This window comes from Chiloscyllium plagiosum, unplaced genomic scaffold, assembly GCF_037043375.1.
Source record: "Chiloscyllium plagiosum isolate Xiang-an unplaced genomic scaffold, Cpla_swu_hap1 HiC_scaffold_7, whole genome shotgun sequence".
Taxonomy (NCBI): Eukaryota; Metazoa; Chordata; class Chondrichthyes; order Orectolobiformes; family Hemiscylliidae; genus Chiloscyllium; species Chiloscyllium plagiosum.
Genome location: NW_028270145.1, coordinates 109288462 through 109307608, shown reverse-complemented (window position 1 = coordinate 109307608; position 19147 = coordinate 109288462). Strand labels below are relative to the sequence as shown.

The window sequence follows — 19147 nt, the reverse complement described above, 5'->3', positions numbered from 1 at the left end:
ATCGGGAAATAAAGGGACAGCACTACGAAAGCTTGTGATTTCAAATAAATAAACCTGTTGGCCTATAAACTGGTGTCATGTGACCTCTGTCTTTTTGGATGGTGATGAGGGATCTTTTATACTCAGCTGAGAGAGCAGACAGGACTTTGGCTTAATGTCTAACGCTACAATCTGACAGTGCAACACTCCCTCAACACTGCACTGAAGAACCTGCCTGGAGTTTGTGCTGATGTTACTGCATTGGGATTTGAACTCACAACCTTCTGACTAGGAGTGCTCCCCACTGAGTCACTGGTAACAACTTGAAGTCATAACCCTGTGATGGCAATGGGAACATTTTAGCCAAAGGGAGTGTGAGTCAAGGAGAGTGATTGAATGCTCTTGTTCCCAGATATTCTGATCTGTATCCTTCACAATGCAAGACCCCACTGACAGTGAAATGTGCAAACCCCTGACCATTGTGATCAACACACAGCTTGGTAACTGTGAAGGCTAGGGGATGAATATATAGTGCATGGTTGCTTAGAAGCCATTTATGAGTGGAATTTTCTAATCACCTTAGACATTTTGCATGTGCCTTAGTAATTAATTGCACTAAGCAAGATATCTGTTCAAGTCCAGCATTCCATGAGCTTGCCTGATAAATTGGATTCTGAGCTGGTAATGCTCAATTTAAAAATTTTCATCCTCAGGTGATGAAATGCCTCCAGATTTTCAGATCCCTGCATTAGCTTTGGAACCTCTCAATCTTGAGAAGCTCCTCAATTTGTTGAGGTCTGTTTGTTTTTCATTTCTGAACGAATGTTGGCTAGCCCCGGCATTTATGTCCATCCTTAGATGTCCAAGAGGGGAGTTAAGGGTCAACCACATTGCAGTGGGTCTGGAGTCACATGTAGGCCAGACCAAATAAGAATGACAGTTTCCTTTTATAGAGTCATAGAGATGTACAGCGTGGAAACAAACCCTTCAATCCAACTTGTCCATGCCAACCAGATATTCTAACCTAATCTAGTCCCACTTGCCAGCACTTGGCCCTTATCCCTCTAACCCCTTCCTATTCAAATACCCATCCAGATTCCTTTTTAATGTTGTAATTCTACCAGTCTCCACCACTTCCTCTGGTAGCTCACTCCATACATGCAGCACCCTCTACATGAAAAAGCTGCCCCTTAGGTCCCTTTTATATCTTTCCCCTCTCACACTAAACCTATGCCCTCTAGTTCTGGATTACCCCACCCCAGGGAAAATACCTTGTTTATTTACCCTATCCATGCCCCTCATGATTTTATAAGACTCTTATAAGGTCACTCCTCAGCCTCCAACGGTCCAAGGGAAAACAGCCCCAGCCTATTCAACCTCTCCCTATAGCTCAAACCCTCTAATCCTGGTAAAATCCTTGTGAATCTTTTCTGAACACTTTCAAGTTTCACAACAGCCTTCCTATAGGAGAGAGACCAGAATTATGCACAATATTCCAAACGTGGCCGAACCAATGTCCTGTACAGCCGCAACATGACCTCCCAACTCCTATACTCAATGCAATGACCAGTAAGGGCAGGTGTGCGAAACATCTTCTTCACTATCCTATCTACCTGTGACTCCACTTTCAAGGAATTATGAAACTGCACTCCAAAGTCTCTTTTGTTCAGTAACCCTCCTATAGGGCATTAGTGAAGCAGATGGGTTTTTCCCAACAATGATCTCATGGTCATTATTAGACTGTTAAAGCCAGACTTTTATTTTAACAACATCCTTCCTGTAGAAGGGCAACCAGAAGAGTACACAGTCTTCCAAAAGTGGCTTCAACAATGTCCTGTACAACCGCAACCTGATCTCCCAACTCCTGTGCTCAATGTCATGACCAATAAAGGCAAGCATACCTAACACCTTCTTCAACACACTGTCATAACAGGATTTGAACTCAGGTCTCCAGAACATTACCTAGCGATAATACCATTCAGCCATTGCCTCCCTGCTTCACCATTTTCCATTAAGATGCTCCTTATAATTCATGATTTGGAGATGCCGGTGTTGGACTGGGGTGTACCAAGTTAAAAATCACACAACACCAGGTTATAGTCCCACAGGTTTAATTGGAAGCACACTAGCTTTCAGAGCGACACTCCTTCATCAGGTGGTCAACCATCTGATGAAGGAGCGTCGCTCCGAAAGCTAGTGTGCTTCCAATTAAACCTGTGAGACTACAACCTGGTGTTGTGTGATTTTTAAACTTATAATTCAGTTCTACAACCAAGCTTCAGTCACCTGTTCAATAAACACACCTTTATCTGGGTATTAATTTTTTTTTCCTGAGGCTCATTGGAAACAAAGTGTTTACTCAACTAGGTTAATGCAAACTGTTCTTGCCTAGATTGCTGGATAGGTCATTAGTCTTCTAAAGGCTGCCGTTGCTCTTGCTCCCAACCACCAGTCCTTCTGCGTGTTGTTTGTTCCTGTACAGTAATTGGTTGCAAAGTGTTTGTTTAGTTGCTGACAGATGCTTGTGATCACAGGGGCCGTGAGGACAGGGCTTGGACCCAGGAGCCACTGAGTGATGGAACGGAGTTGCGAGACAGGTTGTGGCCCTGGGGAAGCTGCTGTGTCAACCCCTGCAGTTTGCAGAGTCAGCACATCTTTGCTGCAGACAGGGATCAGAATGGGGACTGAGCTCCGGGGAAAAGCACAGGATGCAGTCAAAGAGAAGCTAATAAGCAGTAAAAAGAGGAGAAAGTGAAGCTGCTAGATAAAGAGGAGTTGGAGGTGGCATCTCTGGATCAAAAACATCAGACTACACCATTTGGGCTGAATGGCCTATTTCCTGTACTGTAAAGACATTATTAAAATTGACTGTTTCATGGAATATGGGTGTGCCAGGCAAACCCAGCATTTGTCACCCATCTCTAATTGCCCTTGAACTGACTCTTATAGAGTAACAGCATGGAAACAGGCCCTTCGATCCAACTCACCCTCTATGCCCAGACATCTCAATCTAATCTAGTCACATTTACCAAAGTTTGGTCCATATCCCTCTAAATGCTTCCTATTCATATAGCCATCCAGATGCCTTTTAAATGTTGTAATTGCACCCACCTGCTCCACTTCCTTCAGCAGTTTATTCCATACACACACCACCCTCTGCATGAAAGAGTTACCCCTCAGATCCTGTCTAAGTCAGGCAGCATGGTTAGCACTACTGCCTCACAGTGGCAGGGACAGGTGACTGTCTGTGTGGAGTTTGTGCATACTCCTTGTGTCTGTGTAGGTTTTCTCCCACAAACCAAAGATGTGGAGTTAGGTGAATTGGCCATGCTAATAGTGTTCAGGGATGTGTAGGTTAGTTGCATTAGTTAGGGCTAAATATAGGATAGTAGGGGAATGGGTCTGGGTGGGTCACTCTTCAGAGGGTCAGTGTGGACTTGTTGGGCTGAAGGACCTGTTTCCACACTGTAGCAATTCTATTAAAAAAATCTTTTCCCTCTCACTTTAAACCTATGCCCTCTTGTTTGAACTCTCCCACCCCAGGAGTAAGACCTTATTTATTTACCCTATACATGCCCCTCATGATTTTATAAACCTGTATATGGTCACCTCTCTGCCTCCGATGCTCCAGAGAAAATAGCCCCAGGCCATTCTCCTGAAAGCTCAAACACTCAAGTCCCAGCAACATCCTTATAAATCTTCTCTGCACCTTCTCTAGTTTAACAACATCCTTCCTGTAGAAGGGCAACCAGAAGAGTACACAGTCTTCCAAAAGTGGCTTCAACAATGTCCTGTACAACTGCAACCTGATCTCCCAACTCCTGTGCTTAATGTCATGACCAATAAAGGCAAGCATACCAAACACCTTCTTCAACACACTGTCTATGTGCGCCTCCACTTTCAAGGAACCGTGTACCTGTTATGCTAGGACACATCAGAGAGTAGTTAAGAGTCAGCAACATTGCTGTGAGCCTGGAGTCACAGGTACCAGGCCAGGTAAAGATGGCGGACATTAGAGTCAGAGAGATATAGATATATACATCACGGAAACAGACCCCTCAGCCCAACTCATCCATGCCAAACAGACATCCGAACCCAATCTAGTCCCTCCTGCCAGCACCCGGCCCATATCCCTCCAAACCCTTCCTATTCACATACCCATCCAGATGCCTTTTAAATGTTGCAATTGTACCAGCCTCCACCACTTCCTCTGGCAGCTCATTCCATACACATACCACCCTCTGCGTGAAAAAGTTGCCTGTTTTATATCTTTCTCCTCTCACCCTAAACCTATGCCCTCTATTTCTGGACTCCCCCACCCCAGGGAAAAGACTTTGTCTACAGTGACCATAATTCGGTTACGTTTACAATAGCAATGGGCTGGGATAGATATATACCGCAGGGAAAGAGGGATAACTGGGGGAAAGGCAATTATGATGTGATTATATAAGATTTAGGATGCATAGGATGAGGAAGGAAACTGCAGGGGATGGACACAGTTGATATGTGGAGCTTATTCAAGGAACAGCTGCTACTGGTCCTTAATAAGTATATACCTATCAGGCAGGGAGGTCGTTGTCGAGAGAGGGAGCCATGGTTTACTAAAAAGTTGAGTAACACATTTTCTTGTCAAAAGGAAGAAGAAGGCTTGTGTGAGGATGAGGCATGAAGGCTTGAGATCTATGGGTTAGCCAGAAAAGATCTAAAGAGAGGGCTAAGAAGAGCCAGGGGGGGACATGAGAAGCTGTTGACTGATAGGATCAAGGAAAACCCTAAGGCCTTCTTCCTGATGAAGGGCTCCGGCCCAAAACGTCGATTTTCCTGCTCCTCGGACCTGCCTGACCTGCTGTGCTTTTCCAGCAACACAGTCTCAACTCTGATCTCCAGCATCTGCAGACCTCATCTGGAAAAGAATAATTTGATTAGGGATAGTCAACATGGTTTTGTGAAGGGTAGGTCATGCTTTCGAGAAGGTGACGAAACTCACCCTCTATGCCCAGACATCTCAATCTAATCTAGTCACATTTACCAAAGTTTGGTGGATGAAGGTAAATCGATTGATGTAGTGTATATGGACTTCAGTAAGGCATTTGATAAGGTTCCTCACAGTAGGCTATTGCACAAAATACGGAGTTTCGGGATTGAAAGTGATTTAGCAGTTTGGATCAGAAATTGGGTAGCTGAAAGAAGACAGAGGGTGGTAACTGATGGGAAATGTTCATCCTGGAGCTCCGTTACCAGTGGTATGCTGCAATGATCTGTTTTGGGGCCACTGCTATTTGTCATTTTTATAAATGATTTAGATGTGGGTGTAGAGGATGGTTTGATAAATTTGTGGATGTCACTAAGATAGGCAGAGTTGTGGATAGTGCCGAAGGATATTGTGGGTTACAGAGGGACATAGATAAGAAGGGCTCATGCCCGAAACGTCAATTCTCCTGCTCCTTGGATGCTGCCTGACCTGCTGCGCTTTTCCAGCAACACATTTTCAGCTCTGATCTCCAGCATCTGCAGTCCTCACTTTCTCCGACATAGATAAGATGCAGAGCTGGGAGGAGAAGTGGCAAATGAGGAAACTAAGGCCGTTTTCGTTGGAAAGAAGTAGGTTGGGAGGTGACTTAGTTGAGATTTGTAAGATAATCAGAGGACTATATAGGGTGGACAGTGAGACCCTTTTTCCTCAGAAGCCTAACATGAAGAGACACAGCTTTAAATTGAGGGGTGATTGATTTCGGACCGATATCAGGGGAGTTTCTCCACTCAGAGAGTAGTCGGGGTGTGGAACGGCCTGCATGCAACAGTAGTAGACTCGTTGACTTCAAGGGCATTTAAATGGGCATTGGACATACATATGGATAATAATGGAATGGTGTGGGTTAGATGGCCATCAGGTTAGTTTTGCAGGTTGGCGCCACATCGAGGGCTGAACAGCCTGTACTGCGCCGTAACGTTCTATGTTCTATGTTCTATTTATCCTATCCAATGCCCCTCATGATTTTATAAACCTGTATGAGGTCACCCCTCAGCCTCCGATGTTCCAGGGAAAGCAGCCCCAGCCTATTCAACCTCTCCCTAGAGCTCCAACCCTGGCAACATCCTTGTAAATCTTTTCTTTTAGTGAACCTGATGGGTTTTCACAGCAATCGCTGGTGGTTATCATGGTCACCATTATGGAGGATAGCTTGCAATTCTGGATTTTATTCATTAGACCTTAATTCCAGTGGTAGTGTCCTCAGTGGGGTTTGGCCTCATACTCCTTGGGTGGCACGGTGGCACAGTGGTTAGCACTGTTGCCTCACAGCGCCAGAGACCCGGGTTCAATTCCCGCCTCAGGCGACTGACTGTGGGGAGTTTGCACATTCTCCCCGTGTCTGCGTGGGTTTCCTCCGGGTGCTCCGGTTTCCTCCCACAGTCCAAATTGTGCAGGTTAGGTGAATTGGCCATGTTAAATTGCCTGTAATGTTAGGTGTAGTGGAATGGGTCTGGGTGGGTTGTGCTTCAGCGGGTCGGTGTGACTTGTTAGGCTGAAGGGCCTGTTACCACACTGTAAGTAATCTAATCCTTACAGCATCTGCCTAGGTTACTATCCAAGTGATGTTGGACAGCATGGTTGTTCAGTGGTTAACACTGCTGCCTCACAGTGCCAGGGAGCTGGGTTTGATTCTAGTTTCGGGTGACTGTCTGTGTGGAGTTTGCACAATCTCCCCGTGTCTACGTGGATTTCCTCTGGGTGCTCTGGTTTCCTCCCACAATCCAAAGATGTGCAGGTTAGGGTGAATTGGCCATGCTAAATTGCCCATTGTGTTAGGTGCATTAGTCAGGGGTAAATATAGGGTAGGGGAATGGGTCTGGATGGGTTGCGCTTCAGCGTGTCGGTGTGACTTGTTGGGCCAAATGGCCTGTTTCCACACTGGAGGGCATCTAATCTAATTACCAATACACCATAATCACTCACTGTTTCATTTTTGGTTCAATGTCTTTTACTTGTTTGTAACTTTTGACAATAAATTTTGAAACAGTTTTAAAGAATAACGGGGGGAAGGGGCAGATAGGAATTCCTTCTGGTGTTCTTGCCCCATCAACAATTATTTCTCAACCAATCTCAGTAAAAAACATGATGATCCGGCCATATATCTTTTGGCTTTGATGGGATCTTGCTGTGCACAACAGTAGCTGCTGTGGCTTTCCACAACAGTGAGTACACTTCAAAAACAAGCACCACAATCCGAAAACCCTCCTCAAATGCGCAAATTAAAAACCTTTTTCTCCGTTATATTTTGACTAAATATTTTGCTATTTCCCCTTTCCTTTTTATCACAGTGGGCTTGCCCTTTGAGAGATACCTCTGAGTTATTTGGGTTATCGTCAGGAACTAGATATTTAGTTAGGATAACATGTGGGGAGCAAAGGTGACAGAATAAAAGGGTGTAGGGTAAAGGGTACACGGGAGTGAAGACAAGATTCCCTTTGACTTTAGGAATGCAGGAAACATAGGAGGAGACCATTCAGCCCATCAAACCTACTCTGTCATTCTAAGTCATGGCTGATTATCTACTCAACACAATATTTCCATATCCCCTGGTGTCACAGGTAACTAGGAATCTATTATTTTCTGTCTTGAACTTATTTAATGACTGAGCACCCACAGCCCTCTGGGGAAGAGAATTCCATAAGACCCACCTGCCTCTTTCTTTCCCCTGGGTTGGGTATGAATGTCTTAAATGTCTAATGATTGAGGGCCAGACATGAAGAGAGCAAGAAGCACAGGGTGTGAGATAGGTCTTGTGGTGCATGAGGACAGGAATATAACACGATAGTTTAATCAATGTTCAGGGGCATGTAATCAGAATGCCACCAGTCCTGTGGTGCCTCTCTGTCAAAAGGACCATAGAACCCTAACAGTGTGGAAAGAGACCATTCAGCACGTCAAGTCTGCACCACCACCCCTCCAAGGAGTACCCCACCCATCATCCTGCATTTATCATAGCTAACCCACCTTGTCCGCACACCTCAGGTCAATCTGGCATGGCCAATCACCCAACATGGACAACTTTGGATTGTGGGAGGAAATATAAGGACCCAGTGTAAACCCAAACAGACACAGGGAGAACACGCAAACTCCACACAGACAGTCACCTGAGGCTGGAATCGAACCCAGGTCCCGTGAGGCAGTAGTGCTAACCACTGAGCCACCCACATTCCTCCTCAGTCTGTGGCAGTCAAGAGAAGTGTGTTCATGGTATGTCCAAGTGGGCTGATTACTGGCCTGCAAATTGTTGCAACGTGCAACAATGGCAAGCAGTAACAGCAGCAAAGAGCATTGCTGAGCCATGTGTTGGAATGACAGTGCCCCTCCCATCACTAGCCATGGGTCCAGACTGTAACATGCAGGGAACTCTCTGAGAGGTCCGTCACACTAACAAACACCAGGTTGTAATCACAGTGGCTCGCACCGCTGAAGTTGATTTTCCAGTGATGGTCTACAGTTTCAGAAGGGGGTGGAACAAAGGGAAAGTCACCCATTGCAGCAACAAGAACAGAATGTTCACTTTCACCTTTTAATAGACTAAATCAACGTATAATCTCACAATGCGCCAGAAGCCCTATCTCACACTCCGTGCCTCTTGCACAGAGGTAAACAAGAGTAGTGACAAAATCAAACTATTTTAAGCTCTTTGCTTTGTCTGTTTTTAGCCAGATGTGTTAACCCTTCATTAAGCATGCATTTAAAAAAGTAAGACTCTACTCAAACAGTACTGTCAGTAATAGCCATTTCAAACTTCCTTTAAGCCAAATATTGAAGCCATTATAAAGCAATTGATTCTGGGTGGATCAGTGGTTAGCACTTCTGCCTCACAGGGCCAGGGACCCCGGGTACAATCCCAGCCTCAGGCGACTGTCCGTGTGGAGTTTTACATATTCTTCCCGTGTCTGTGTGGGTTTCTTCTGGGTGCTCTGGTTTCTTCCTATAGTCCAGAGACATGCAAGTTAGGTGGATTGGCCACAAATGCAGGAAATAGGGTAGGAGAGTGGGTTTTAGTGGGGTGCCATTTGTAGGGTTGGTCTGACCCCTCTTCAGTCACTTCAGTACCTTGCACGAGGTCTTCAGTGGTGCAGTGTCCCTCCCTCCGAACCAGGAGCCCATGTTTAAGTGTGTTGTAACAGGTTGATCAGAAAATGTAAACAAATAATCGCAGGTGATTATGAGACTTGCTTTTCTGAAACTGTCCTCAGTTACAGCCTCTTTCATTCCACTCTATTGCTTCATGAAGACATTTGGAATTAACTAGACAAGTGAAAGCAGTCAAATTGACACAAGGACGCTTCCTAGCGGAGCGCTTTAGGGAACATCTCTGGGGCACCCGCACCAATCAACCAAACCGCCCTGTGGCCCAACATTTCAACTCCCCCTCTCACTCTGCCGAGGACATGGAGGTCCTGGGCCTCCTTCACCGCTGCTCCCTCACCACCAGACGCCTGCAGGAAGAATGCCTCATCTTCCGCCTCAGAACACTTCAACCCCATGGCATCAATGTGGACTTCACCAGTTTCCTCATTTCCCATTCACCCACCTCACCCCAGTTCCAAACTTCCAGCTCAGCACTGTCCCAATGACCTGTCCTACCTGCCTATCTTCCTTTCCACCTATCCACTCCACCCTCCTCTCTGACCTATCACCTTCATCCCCACCCCCATTCACCCATTGTACTCTTTGCTACCTTCCCCCACCCTCCTCCCTGACTTATCACCTACATCCCCACCCCCACTCACCTATTGTACTCTACGCTACTTTCTCCCCACCCCCATCCTCCTCTCATTTATCTCTCCACCCTGCAGACACCCTGCCTCTATTCCTGATGAAGGGCTTTTGCCCGAAACGTCAATTTTCCTGCTCCTTGGATGCTGCCTGAACTGCTGTGCTTTCCCAGCACCATTCTAATCTAGAACAAGGTATATTGAGCATTAAAATTTATATTTGCAAACAATTGGGCAAACTTTGTGCGAGTTTTGCAATCCTCCTTTCACTCCGGCGTGTGTGCCCCAGTGTCCAATGGGACTCTGCTCTTGCTCAGTACTTAATATTAAGTATTTGTACTCAGCATTTTGTCAGCAGGGAGAAAGTCAGGACTGCAGATACTGGTGATCAGAGTCCAAATGTGTGGTGCTAGAAAAGCACAGTAGGTCAGACAGCATCCAAGGAGCAGGAGAGTTGATGTTTCAGGCATAAACCCTTCATCAGGAATCAGATGCTGCCTGACAATCGTCAAAAGGCTTTATTTGGATGACATCCTTTACGTAAAAAAATGGTGAGTGCACTTCACGTGTACCTGATGAATTAAAAGGTGTGAAATCCTGAGATTGCAAAAAACTTTGCACAAAATGCAAACTCGGTCTTGAATAACATTTTAAGGCAATTTCAGGTCATTTTTGCCATTCACATGCCAGATTGGCCTCCCAATAAGCTTGATTTGTCAGGTTATTTCTCAATAGATTTGCTTAATAAGGTTAGAGCATTAACAATTGTTTGTTTCTGTGTGTCAAAAAGGTTTGGGGGAGTGTTGCAGATTCTTTGAAATGAGGACAAAGCACAGAAGCTTGGAATTGTTACAGTCTGCATTGTGGTCATTTGGGCGAAAGTGAGGACTGCAGATGCTGGAGATCAGAGTCAAGGTCAGAGTGGTGCTGGAAAAGCACAGCAGGTCAGGCAGCATCCGAGGAGCAGGAGAGTCGATGTTTCGGGCAGGTGCCATTCATCAGGAGAGCATGATTCCTGATGAAGGGCTCCTGCCTGAAATGTTGATTTTCCTGCTCCTTGGATGCTGCCTGACCTGCTGTGCTTTTCCAGCATCACTCTAATCTTGATTGTGGTCATGTGGCCCATCATGCCTGGACTGGCTCCCCACATGAAGAATTCACTCATTGCCATTCTCCACTTTCTCCCTTGAACCCTCAATGTTGGCCTTTCTCAAGTAGCAATTCCCTTTTGAATACCTTGATTGAAGCTGCCTCCACCACACTTTCAGGCAGTACCTTCCAGTCAGTGCGTGAAGACAGTTTTAATCATATCACTTTTACTTACTTTGCCAATTAGCTAGCGCCTGTGCCCTCTTGTTTTCGACCCTTTCCCATGTGGGAGCAGCTCCTCCCTGTCCACTCTATCGAAACCACTCATGGTTTTGAACATCTCAATCAGATCTCCAGTCAGCATTATCTTCATCAACTTCTCAATCTCTACAACTTGAAGCCCCTTGTCCCTAGAATTGTGTTCAATCCTGGTCGCCACATTACAGGAAGGATGTGGACACTTTGGAGAGGGGGCAGAAGAGGTTCGCCTGGATTAGAGCGTATGAACTGTAAGGAGTGGCTGGAAAAACTTGGGTTGTTTTCTCTGGAGCGACGGAGGCTGAGGGGAGACCTGGTACAAGTTTATAAAATTGTGAGAGTTAGGGTTGACAGTGAGAATGTTTTTCCCAGAATTAAAATGTCTAATACCAGAGAGCATGCATTTAAGGTGGGAAAGTTCAAAGGAGCTGTGAAGGGTAAGTTTTTTACACAGAGTTGGGTAGGAGTCTGGAACGTTGCTGCCAGGGGTGGGGGTGAAGGCAGCTATGATAGGGGCTTTTAAGGGACTTTCAGATAAGCACATGAATATACAAGGAATGGAGGGATATGGACCAAGGGAAGGTAGAAGGGATTAGTTTAATTTGTTCTTGTGCTGTACTTTTCTATGTTCTAATGGGAATGAATCCAGTGAATCTAAGGGTTGTGTCTCACAGCCAGGATCGCACTCCCTCACCTTAGAATGGAGCAGTTGCTTAAAGGAAGCCTTATACAGAAGATTCTCCTTGACATGTGGTTTCCAAACAAAGCCAATGCTCACAACTCTCTCAGAAAGGATTCCATTTTGTCTGGAGCTCTCATTTTTTTTTGCCAAACCATTTCAGGATGACGACCGTGGTGTGAATTCGGGTTGGGATGGGATAGGGAACTTTTGTGAATTAGAGCATGGATAAGATGAAGAGAAGTGGTTTTCTTTAGGACGGTGTAAATTTGTGTTCTTTATGACAGAGGGCTGTTGAGGCTGGGTTATCATATATATATCAAAGGCCGAGATAAACAGGTTTGTAATCAGTAAGGGAATCAAGGATAATGGGGATAAAGCAGGAAGGGGGAGTTGAGGACTATCAGATCAGACATGAATGGTGGAGCTATCTCAAAGTACCGAATTCTGCTCCTCCAACTTATGATTTGGAGGTGCTGGTGTTGGACTGGGGTGGACAAAGTTAAAGATCACACAACACCAGGTTTTAGTCCAACAGGTTTAGTTGGAAGCACTAGCTTTCGGAGCACCGCTCCTTCATCCTGTCAACCACCTGTTGTAGGGGCAGCGCTCCAAAAGCTAGTGCTTCCAGATAAACCCCCTGTTGGACTATAACCTGGTATTGTGTGATCTTTAACTTCCTCCATCTTATGGTTCTGGTCTCAGGAGGCAATAATCAGTGCTGTGAAAATGGAGAGTGTGCATGAGCTGGCTGTAAATAGATGTTGGAGATGAAGGAGGATTATAAACATCTTTCTGGGAGGGAGGAAGTAACTTAAAGCAAGTACAATTAAGTGTAACAGCCTGGAACTTTCAGATACAAAGGAAGACAAACAAAGACTCAATTATGATCACCAGCACTGAATTCCCACAGGGGTTTGTTGGAAAAGAAAATGGTACTGAAGGGATAAATGTTTATGTTACATTGGCTCCATCCTTTCTACTGATGTCACACACAGTCTGAGGGTGGAGATGAGGAGTTTTACTCTATATTAAGGAGGGGGACATTGTATTTGTACCAACTCCTTCAGGCCCAACTGTGTATGACTGACCAAAAGTAGCTGTACTTATTACTAACATGGAATAATCTTTCTTGTTATCTATAGCAATGTCACTTTTATAGATACTCTATGGTGCTGTTTCGTCCCCAATAATCACTGAGACCCAGAAAAGACTAAGGAGGATTAGTAACAGTAAACAAAGTCAAACAATCCTTACCCACTATTACGTCCTGGTAGAGGTGACAAATGCAGTAAGGTACACCTGAGAAAATGCCAACAGGTTCTGCACCAATTAGTTTTATTTTGAGGGATGTGGGTATCTTTGGCAAGTCGGCCATTTGTTGCCCATCCCCAGCTTCCTTTGACCTGAGGCCCTTTCTGGGCATTTGCAGTGAGCAGTTAAGAGTCAACCTTATTGGGTCTGGAATTACATGTAGGCAAGACTGGCAAGGATGGCAGATTTCCTTCCTTAAAGGGCATTGCAGAACTGGGTGGGTTTTTCCAACAAGAGATGATAGTTTTATGCTCACTATCACTGAGGATAGGTTAATTATATTGATTAGATTAGGTTAGATTAACTATTGTTACATGTACCTAGGTACAGTGAAAAGTTTTGTTTTGCGAGCAGTACAGGCAGCTCAAAGTGCGTAAGGGTAATGGAACAGAGCAAGGAATACAATGGCATGGCTGCAGAGAAGGTGCACAAAGGGTGAGCTCAACATTAAATTTGAAATTTGAGAGGGCTAATAACAGCGGGGAAGGAGAGTTGTTTTTGAATCTGTTGATACATGTGTTTAAGTTTTTGTATCTTCTCTCTGATGGAAGAGATTATAATCGGGTTGGGAGGGGTCTTTAATGATGTGGGCTGCGTTGCAGCAAGAAGTGTAGATGGAGTCAACAGATGGAAGGTTGGCTTCCGTGGTGGACTGGGCTGTGTTCACAACTCTGTAATCTCTTGTGGTCGTGAGTGGATCTGTTGCCATGCATCTGATACATCCAGATAGGATGCTTTCTATGGTGCATCTATACAAATTGATCAGAGTCTTTATGGACATGCCGAATTCCCAGATTTGTTAAATGAATTGAAATTCCATCCGTTGGATTTGAAACATGTTCTTGGAGCATTACCACGGACTCTGGATTACTAATCTGGTGGCACTATCCACATGATTTATCTGCTCTTTTTAAATTTGATAATCTCTTAAGAAATACTATCAGTGGCTACATTGGTCTACTCTCCTGATTTCCACAGGTAATGCTTTACAGAATTATACCAGAACATTAAAAAATCTCCACCACTATCAGATCCTGCATGTCTCAATTCCCAACACAGATGTGATTGCACTGGAGGGGATGCAGAGGTGATTCACCACAGTGTTGCCCGAGATGGAGTATTCCTGCTCCGAATACAGACTAGATAGGCTGGGGTTGTTTTCTTTAGAACAAGGAAGCTGAGGGAGTTTCAGATTGAGGTGTACAAAGTTCTGATGGGTATAAACACGGTGGATGGGGAGAAACATTTCTCCTTAATAGAGATGACAATCTCTATTGGAGTTGCTGGTGATGGACTGGGGTGGTAAAGGTTAGAGTCAGGGTTAGCCACCTGATGAAGGGGCAGTGCTCCGAAAGCTAGTACTTCCAAATAAACCTGTTGGATTATAGAACAAAGAACAGGCATGAACAGGCCCTTCGGCCCTCCAAGTGTAACCTGGTGTTGTGTGATTTTAACAATAACCTTGAGGCACAATGTTAAGGAGCAGGATTTTTTACATGGTCACCATAACATATTATGACCCCAGTTTCTTAATACAAATTTAATTAAGTGAATTTCATTGACCCATTCATTGTGACGTTTGGCCTTGTGTATTGAAATTATTAAGGAGGAGAAAGTGAGGGCTGCAGATGCTGGAGATCAGAGCTGAAAATGTGTTGCTGGAAAAGTGCAGCAGGTCAGGCAGCATCCAAGGAACAAGAGAATTGACGTTTCGGGCATAAGCCCTTCTTCAGGAATTCCTGAAGAAGGGCTTATGCCCGAAATGTCGATTCTCCTGTTCCTTGCATGCTGCCTGACCTGCTGCGCTTTTCCAGCAACACATTTGCAGCTATTGAAATTATTAGTCTTGTGAATTATCATCAGAGTGCTCCCATTTTATAGAAATGTATAAAATTATGAAGGGAGCAGGTAAGACAGAAGCAGGGACGTTGTTTCCACTGACAGGTGAGACTAGAACCCGGGGGGCATAGCCTCAAAATAAGGGGGAGCAGGTTTAGGACTGAACTGAGGAGGAACGTCTTCACCCAAAGGGTTGTGAATCTGTGGAATTCCCTGCCCAGGGAAGCAGTCGAGGTTACCGCGCTGAATGTTTTTAAGGCGAAGATAGATTTTTGAACAGTCAAGGAATTTAGGGTGACTGTGAGCGGGCGGATAAGTGGAGCAGAGTCTGTGAAAAGATCAGCCATGATCTTATGCCCAGCCTAGGGACACTTTGAAGTGTTTGATAATATTAAAGACATTGTGCAGCTGCATTGCTGTTGGCTTTATATTGTTATGTAAACCAGTGCGTGTGGCACATTGCTCGCCATAACTTATTTAGTAAGAGTCTAAGATTAAATCAGAGAGAGGTATTCCATATGTTAAATTCTTCAGTTCTGGTCACCAGACTCAAAACATTAACTTCTTATATTTCTTGATTCATCATTTTAGAGTCATAGACCTTTTATAGCATAGTGAAAGCCCACTGTCTCTACACTGGTCATCACGCATCTATCCATTCTTATCCCATTCTCCAGCACTGGGCCTATAGTCCTGTATGCTATGAAATTGTTTGATAGATTGATGGTTACCAATGGTGTATAAGGTTATGGGGATAGTGTTTATGGAAAAAAAAAGAGGCATGAGTAGTCCATTTGGCCCTTCAAGCCTGCTCTGTCATTTAATATGATCCTGGCTGATCAGCCAATTCAGTCCCCTGTTCCAGCTTTTGCTCCACATCCTTTGACCCCTTTAATCCTAAGAACTTTATCCAACTCGAAAACTTAAATTGGAGTTTTTGGTCAATTGTGATTGCATTGAAGGGCAGAGAAACTCAACTCGACTCACACAGTTGCTACAGGAGCAGGTCAACGGCTAGGACTCCTGCAGCGAGTAACTCACCTCCTGACTCCCCAAAGCCTGTCCACCATCTACATTTCCCAAGTCAGGAGTGTGATGGAATACTCCCCACTTGCCTGGATGGGGGTAGCTCCAACAACATTCAAGAAGCTGGACACCATCCAGGACAAAGCAGCCACTTGATTGGCACCACATTCACAAGCATCCACTCCTTCGACCACCGACGCTCAGTGGCAGCAGTGTGTAAGATTCACTGCAGAAATTCATCAAAGATTCACCAGCACTTACCAAACCCATGACCTTTATCATCTAGAAGGTCAAAGGCAGCAGATACATGGGAACACAACCACCCGCGAGTTCCCCTCAAGCCCCTTCATGTTCCACTCACCATCCTGACTTGGAAATATATCGCCATCCCTTCAATCAAAATCCTGGAATTCTCTCCCTAAGAACCTACAGCACATGGACTGCAGTGATTCAAAAAGGCAGCTCACCAAGGGCAACCTCTTAAGGACATCTAGGGACGGGCAATAAATGCTGGCCCAGCCAGCAATGTCCACATCTTACCAGCAAATAGCAAAAAAAAGCAGACTCATTGTCCTGTATGGTATGCTCCTACTCCTCAGTCTTATACTCTAATGGTCTGACATGTTTGATGACCAGTGATTGTATTAAATGGAGGAGCAGGCTGAATGACTTACTTCTGCTCCTATGCTCCTTGTTGTCCCTAGATTGATTGATTGTCACGTCTGCCGACGTATAGTGAAAAGCTTTGTTTGCCAGCAGTCCTGGTAGATCACAGTAAGCAGGGATGTACAGATCAAAAAGACTTAGACAGAGGCATACAGGTATCCTCTGTTATCTGAGGGCTCCTATGAAACCTTTTGTAAACCGAAATGGCATAAAGTGAAGAAACATTAATTGAAATGGGAAAAATCTCGCCTTTTATCGTAAAAGCGAAAATCCACTTGGGATTTATTTCAATTAGCGAAAACAGGTACTAATGTAGGTCTTTCGTAAAAGTGAAGTTGCATAAAGTAAACTTTCGAAAAGCAAAGGGATACCTCTACAGCCTACATTGCACAGGGTGCACTCTAAGAGAGAGCAGCGTTAACAAGATCTGCATTATTTGAGACGAGAGAGTCCATTCATGTTGCCTGACCTGAATCCCTGTACCTTTTGTCTCTCTATGTTTTTGTTTTATTTTTTACCCCAGATGATCGCGGACAACATGAAGAGGAAATGCAAGTGCCACGGCACGTCTGGGAGCTGCCAGCTGAAAACGTGCTGGCAGGTGACCCCCGACTTCAGGACGGTGGGCACCCTGCTGAAGCGCAAGTTCTACAACGCCACACTGATCAAAGCCCACAACCGCAACACCGGGCAGGTGGAGCAAAGCCACCCGCACCCCTACCACTCTCACAGCCACCCCCAACCACACCACCATCCGCACCGAAGGAAATCCAACGCCGGAGAGCTGGTCTTCTTCGAGGAATCCCCCAACTTCTGCGAGAGCGAGCCCGGCCTGGACTCAGCGGGTACGCGGGGCCGGATCTGCAACAAGACCAGCCCCGGTCTGGACAACTGCGAGAGCCTGTGCTGCGGCCGGGGCCACAACATCCTGCGGCAGACGCGCAGAGAGAGGTGCAACTGCAAGTTCCACTGGTGCTGCTATGTGGCGTGTGAAGAATGCCGAGTGACAGAGTGGGTCAGTGTGTGTAAATAAAGGACCGCACTCTTGTCACAGGAGATAGGAACTCCAGAGAGAGAGAGAGAGAGAGAGAGAGATAATAAAACAAACAACAGAACTGGGAACGTTTCGACTCAAAAAGGGAGGGCACAGTTCAGCCAAAGAAGCTATTGGCACCGACATTTCTGCACTGCTTTGGAAGTTTGCCATCCTTTTACAAGGGCAAACCTCCTTCCCTCCCTCCTTCCCCACCTCCACCCCTTCCCCATCCCGTCTTCCACTGAGGCAGAGTCACTTCCTTTGGAATTTCCTGGGATTTCCTGCCCAAGTGCACCGTGCCCTGCGTTCTATTCCCTCTCAAGGTGACTTGAACCCTAGTCAGACTCAGAGGATGCTTGTGACATCAACAGGCTCAGGAACGTCTTCAAAGACTTTGCCAACTGAAGTTGTTGGTCGGGGTGAGGTGGGGTGGGGTGGATGTGTGGGGGGTGGGTATGTGGGGTGGGTGGGTGGGGGAGCGTGGGTGGGGGAGGGTGAACAACTGCAATGAAAAGGCAGGGAATAAGATAGCTAATGAACAAATGTGTAATTATTTGTAATAGTGTGTTCATTGTTTAATTTCCTATTGCTGTTGTCTAATGTATTATAAGTTATTTTAATATAACAGATAATTGTGTTCATGTTCAGTGCTAATATTAAACTTAAATTCAAAGCAACAAGCTCTTGTAAACCGTCATGAGTTTGTGTCGGGAGCTGAATAGAACCCCAAAGGGGACTGACTTCACCGAATCACAGTTCGAAACATTGATTTTCCTGTTCCTCGAATGCTGCCTGACCTGCTGTGCTTTTCCTGCACCACTCTAACCTTGACTCTGATCTCCAGCATCTACAGTACCCACTTCCGCCTTCACAGAATAGTTTTAGCTCAGAAAGCGTGCATTCAGCACCATCATGCCTGCAGAGGTCTATTACCCAGTGCCAATCTCCTATCTTCTCCCCTTTACCCCGTACACCCTTTCTGTACAAACACTCTTCCAATACTCTCTTGAATACCTCAACTGGATCATAGAATAGAATTCCTACAGTGTGGGAATAGGCCATTTGGCCCAACAAGTCCACACCAACCCTTCGAAGAGGAGCCTACGCAGACCCATTTCCCTACCCTCTTACTCTACATTTACCCCTGACTAAATGCACCTAACCTACACATCCCTGAACACAATGGGCAATTTAGCATGGCCAATTCACCTAACCTGCACATCTTTGGATTGTTGGAGGAAACCAGAGCACCCAGAGGAAACCCACGCAGACACAGGGAGAATGTGCAAACTCCACACAGACAGTCCCCTGAGGCTGGAATCAAACTCGGGTCCCTGGCACTGTGATGCAGCAGTGCTAACCACTGAGCCAATTGGACCTGCCTCCTTCACATTTCTATGCATTCCAGACCCTAACTACCCACTGTGTGAAAATTGTTTCCTCTCACATCATCCTTGCTTCACACTTTAAGTCGATGCTGTCTCATTCTCCTTATTTATTTGTTC

General features: G+C 45.4%; 1 protein-coding gene across 1 annotated transcript in view; it reads left to right on the top strand.

The window, feature by feature from the left end:
• Positions 1-18063, top strand: part of wnt10a (wingless-type MMTV integration site family, member 10a) — an 83248-nt gene extending 65185 nt beyond the window's left edge. Inside the window, exon 4 of the mRNA XM_043694598.2 lies at positions 17130-18063. Coding sequence (XP_043550533.1) covers positions 17130-17639 — 510 coding nt within the window. The 3' untranslated portion in view covers positions 17640-18063. The remainder of the gene's footprint in view (positions 1-17129) is intronic.
• Positions 18064-19147: the final 1084 nt, after the last annotated feature.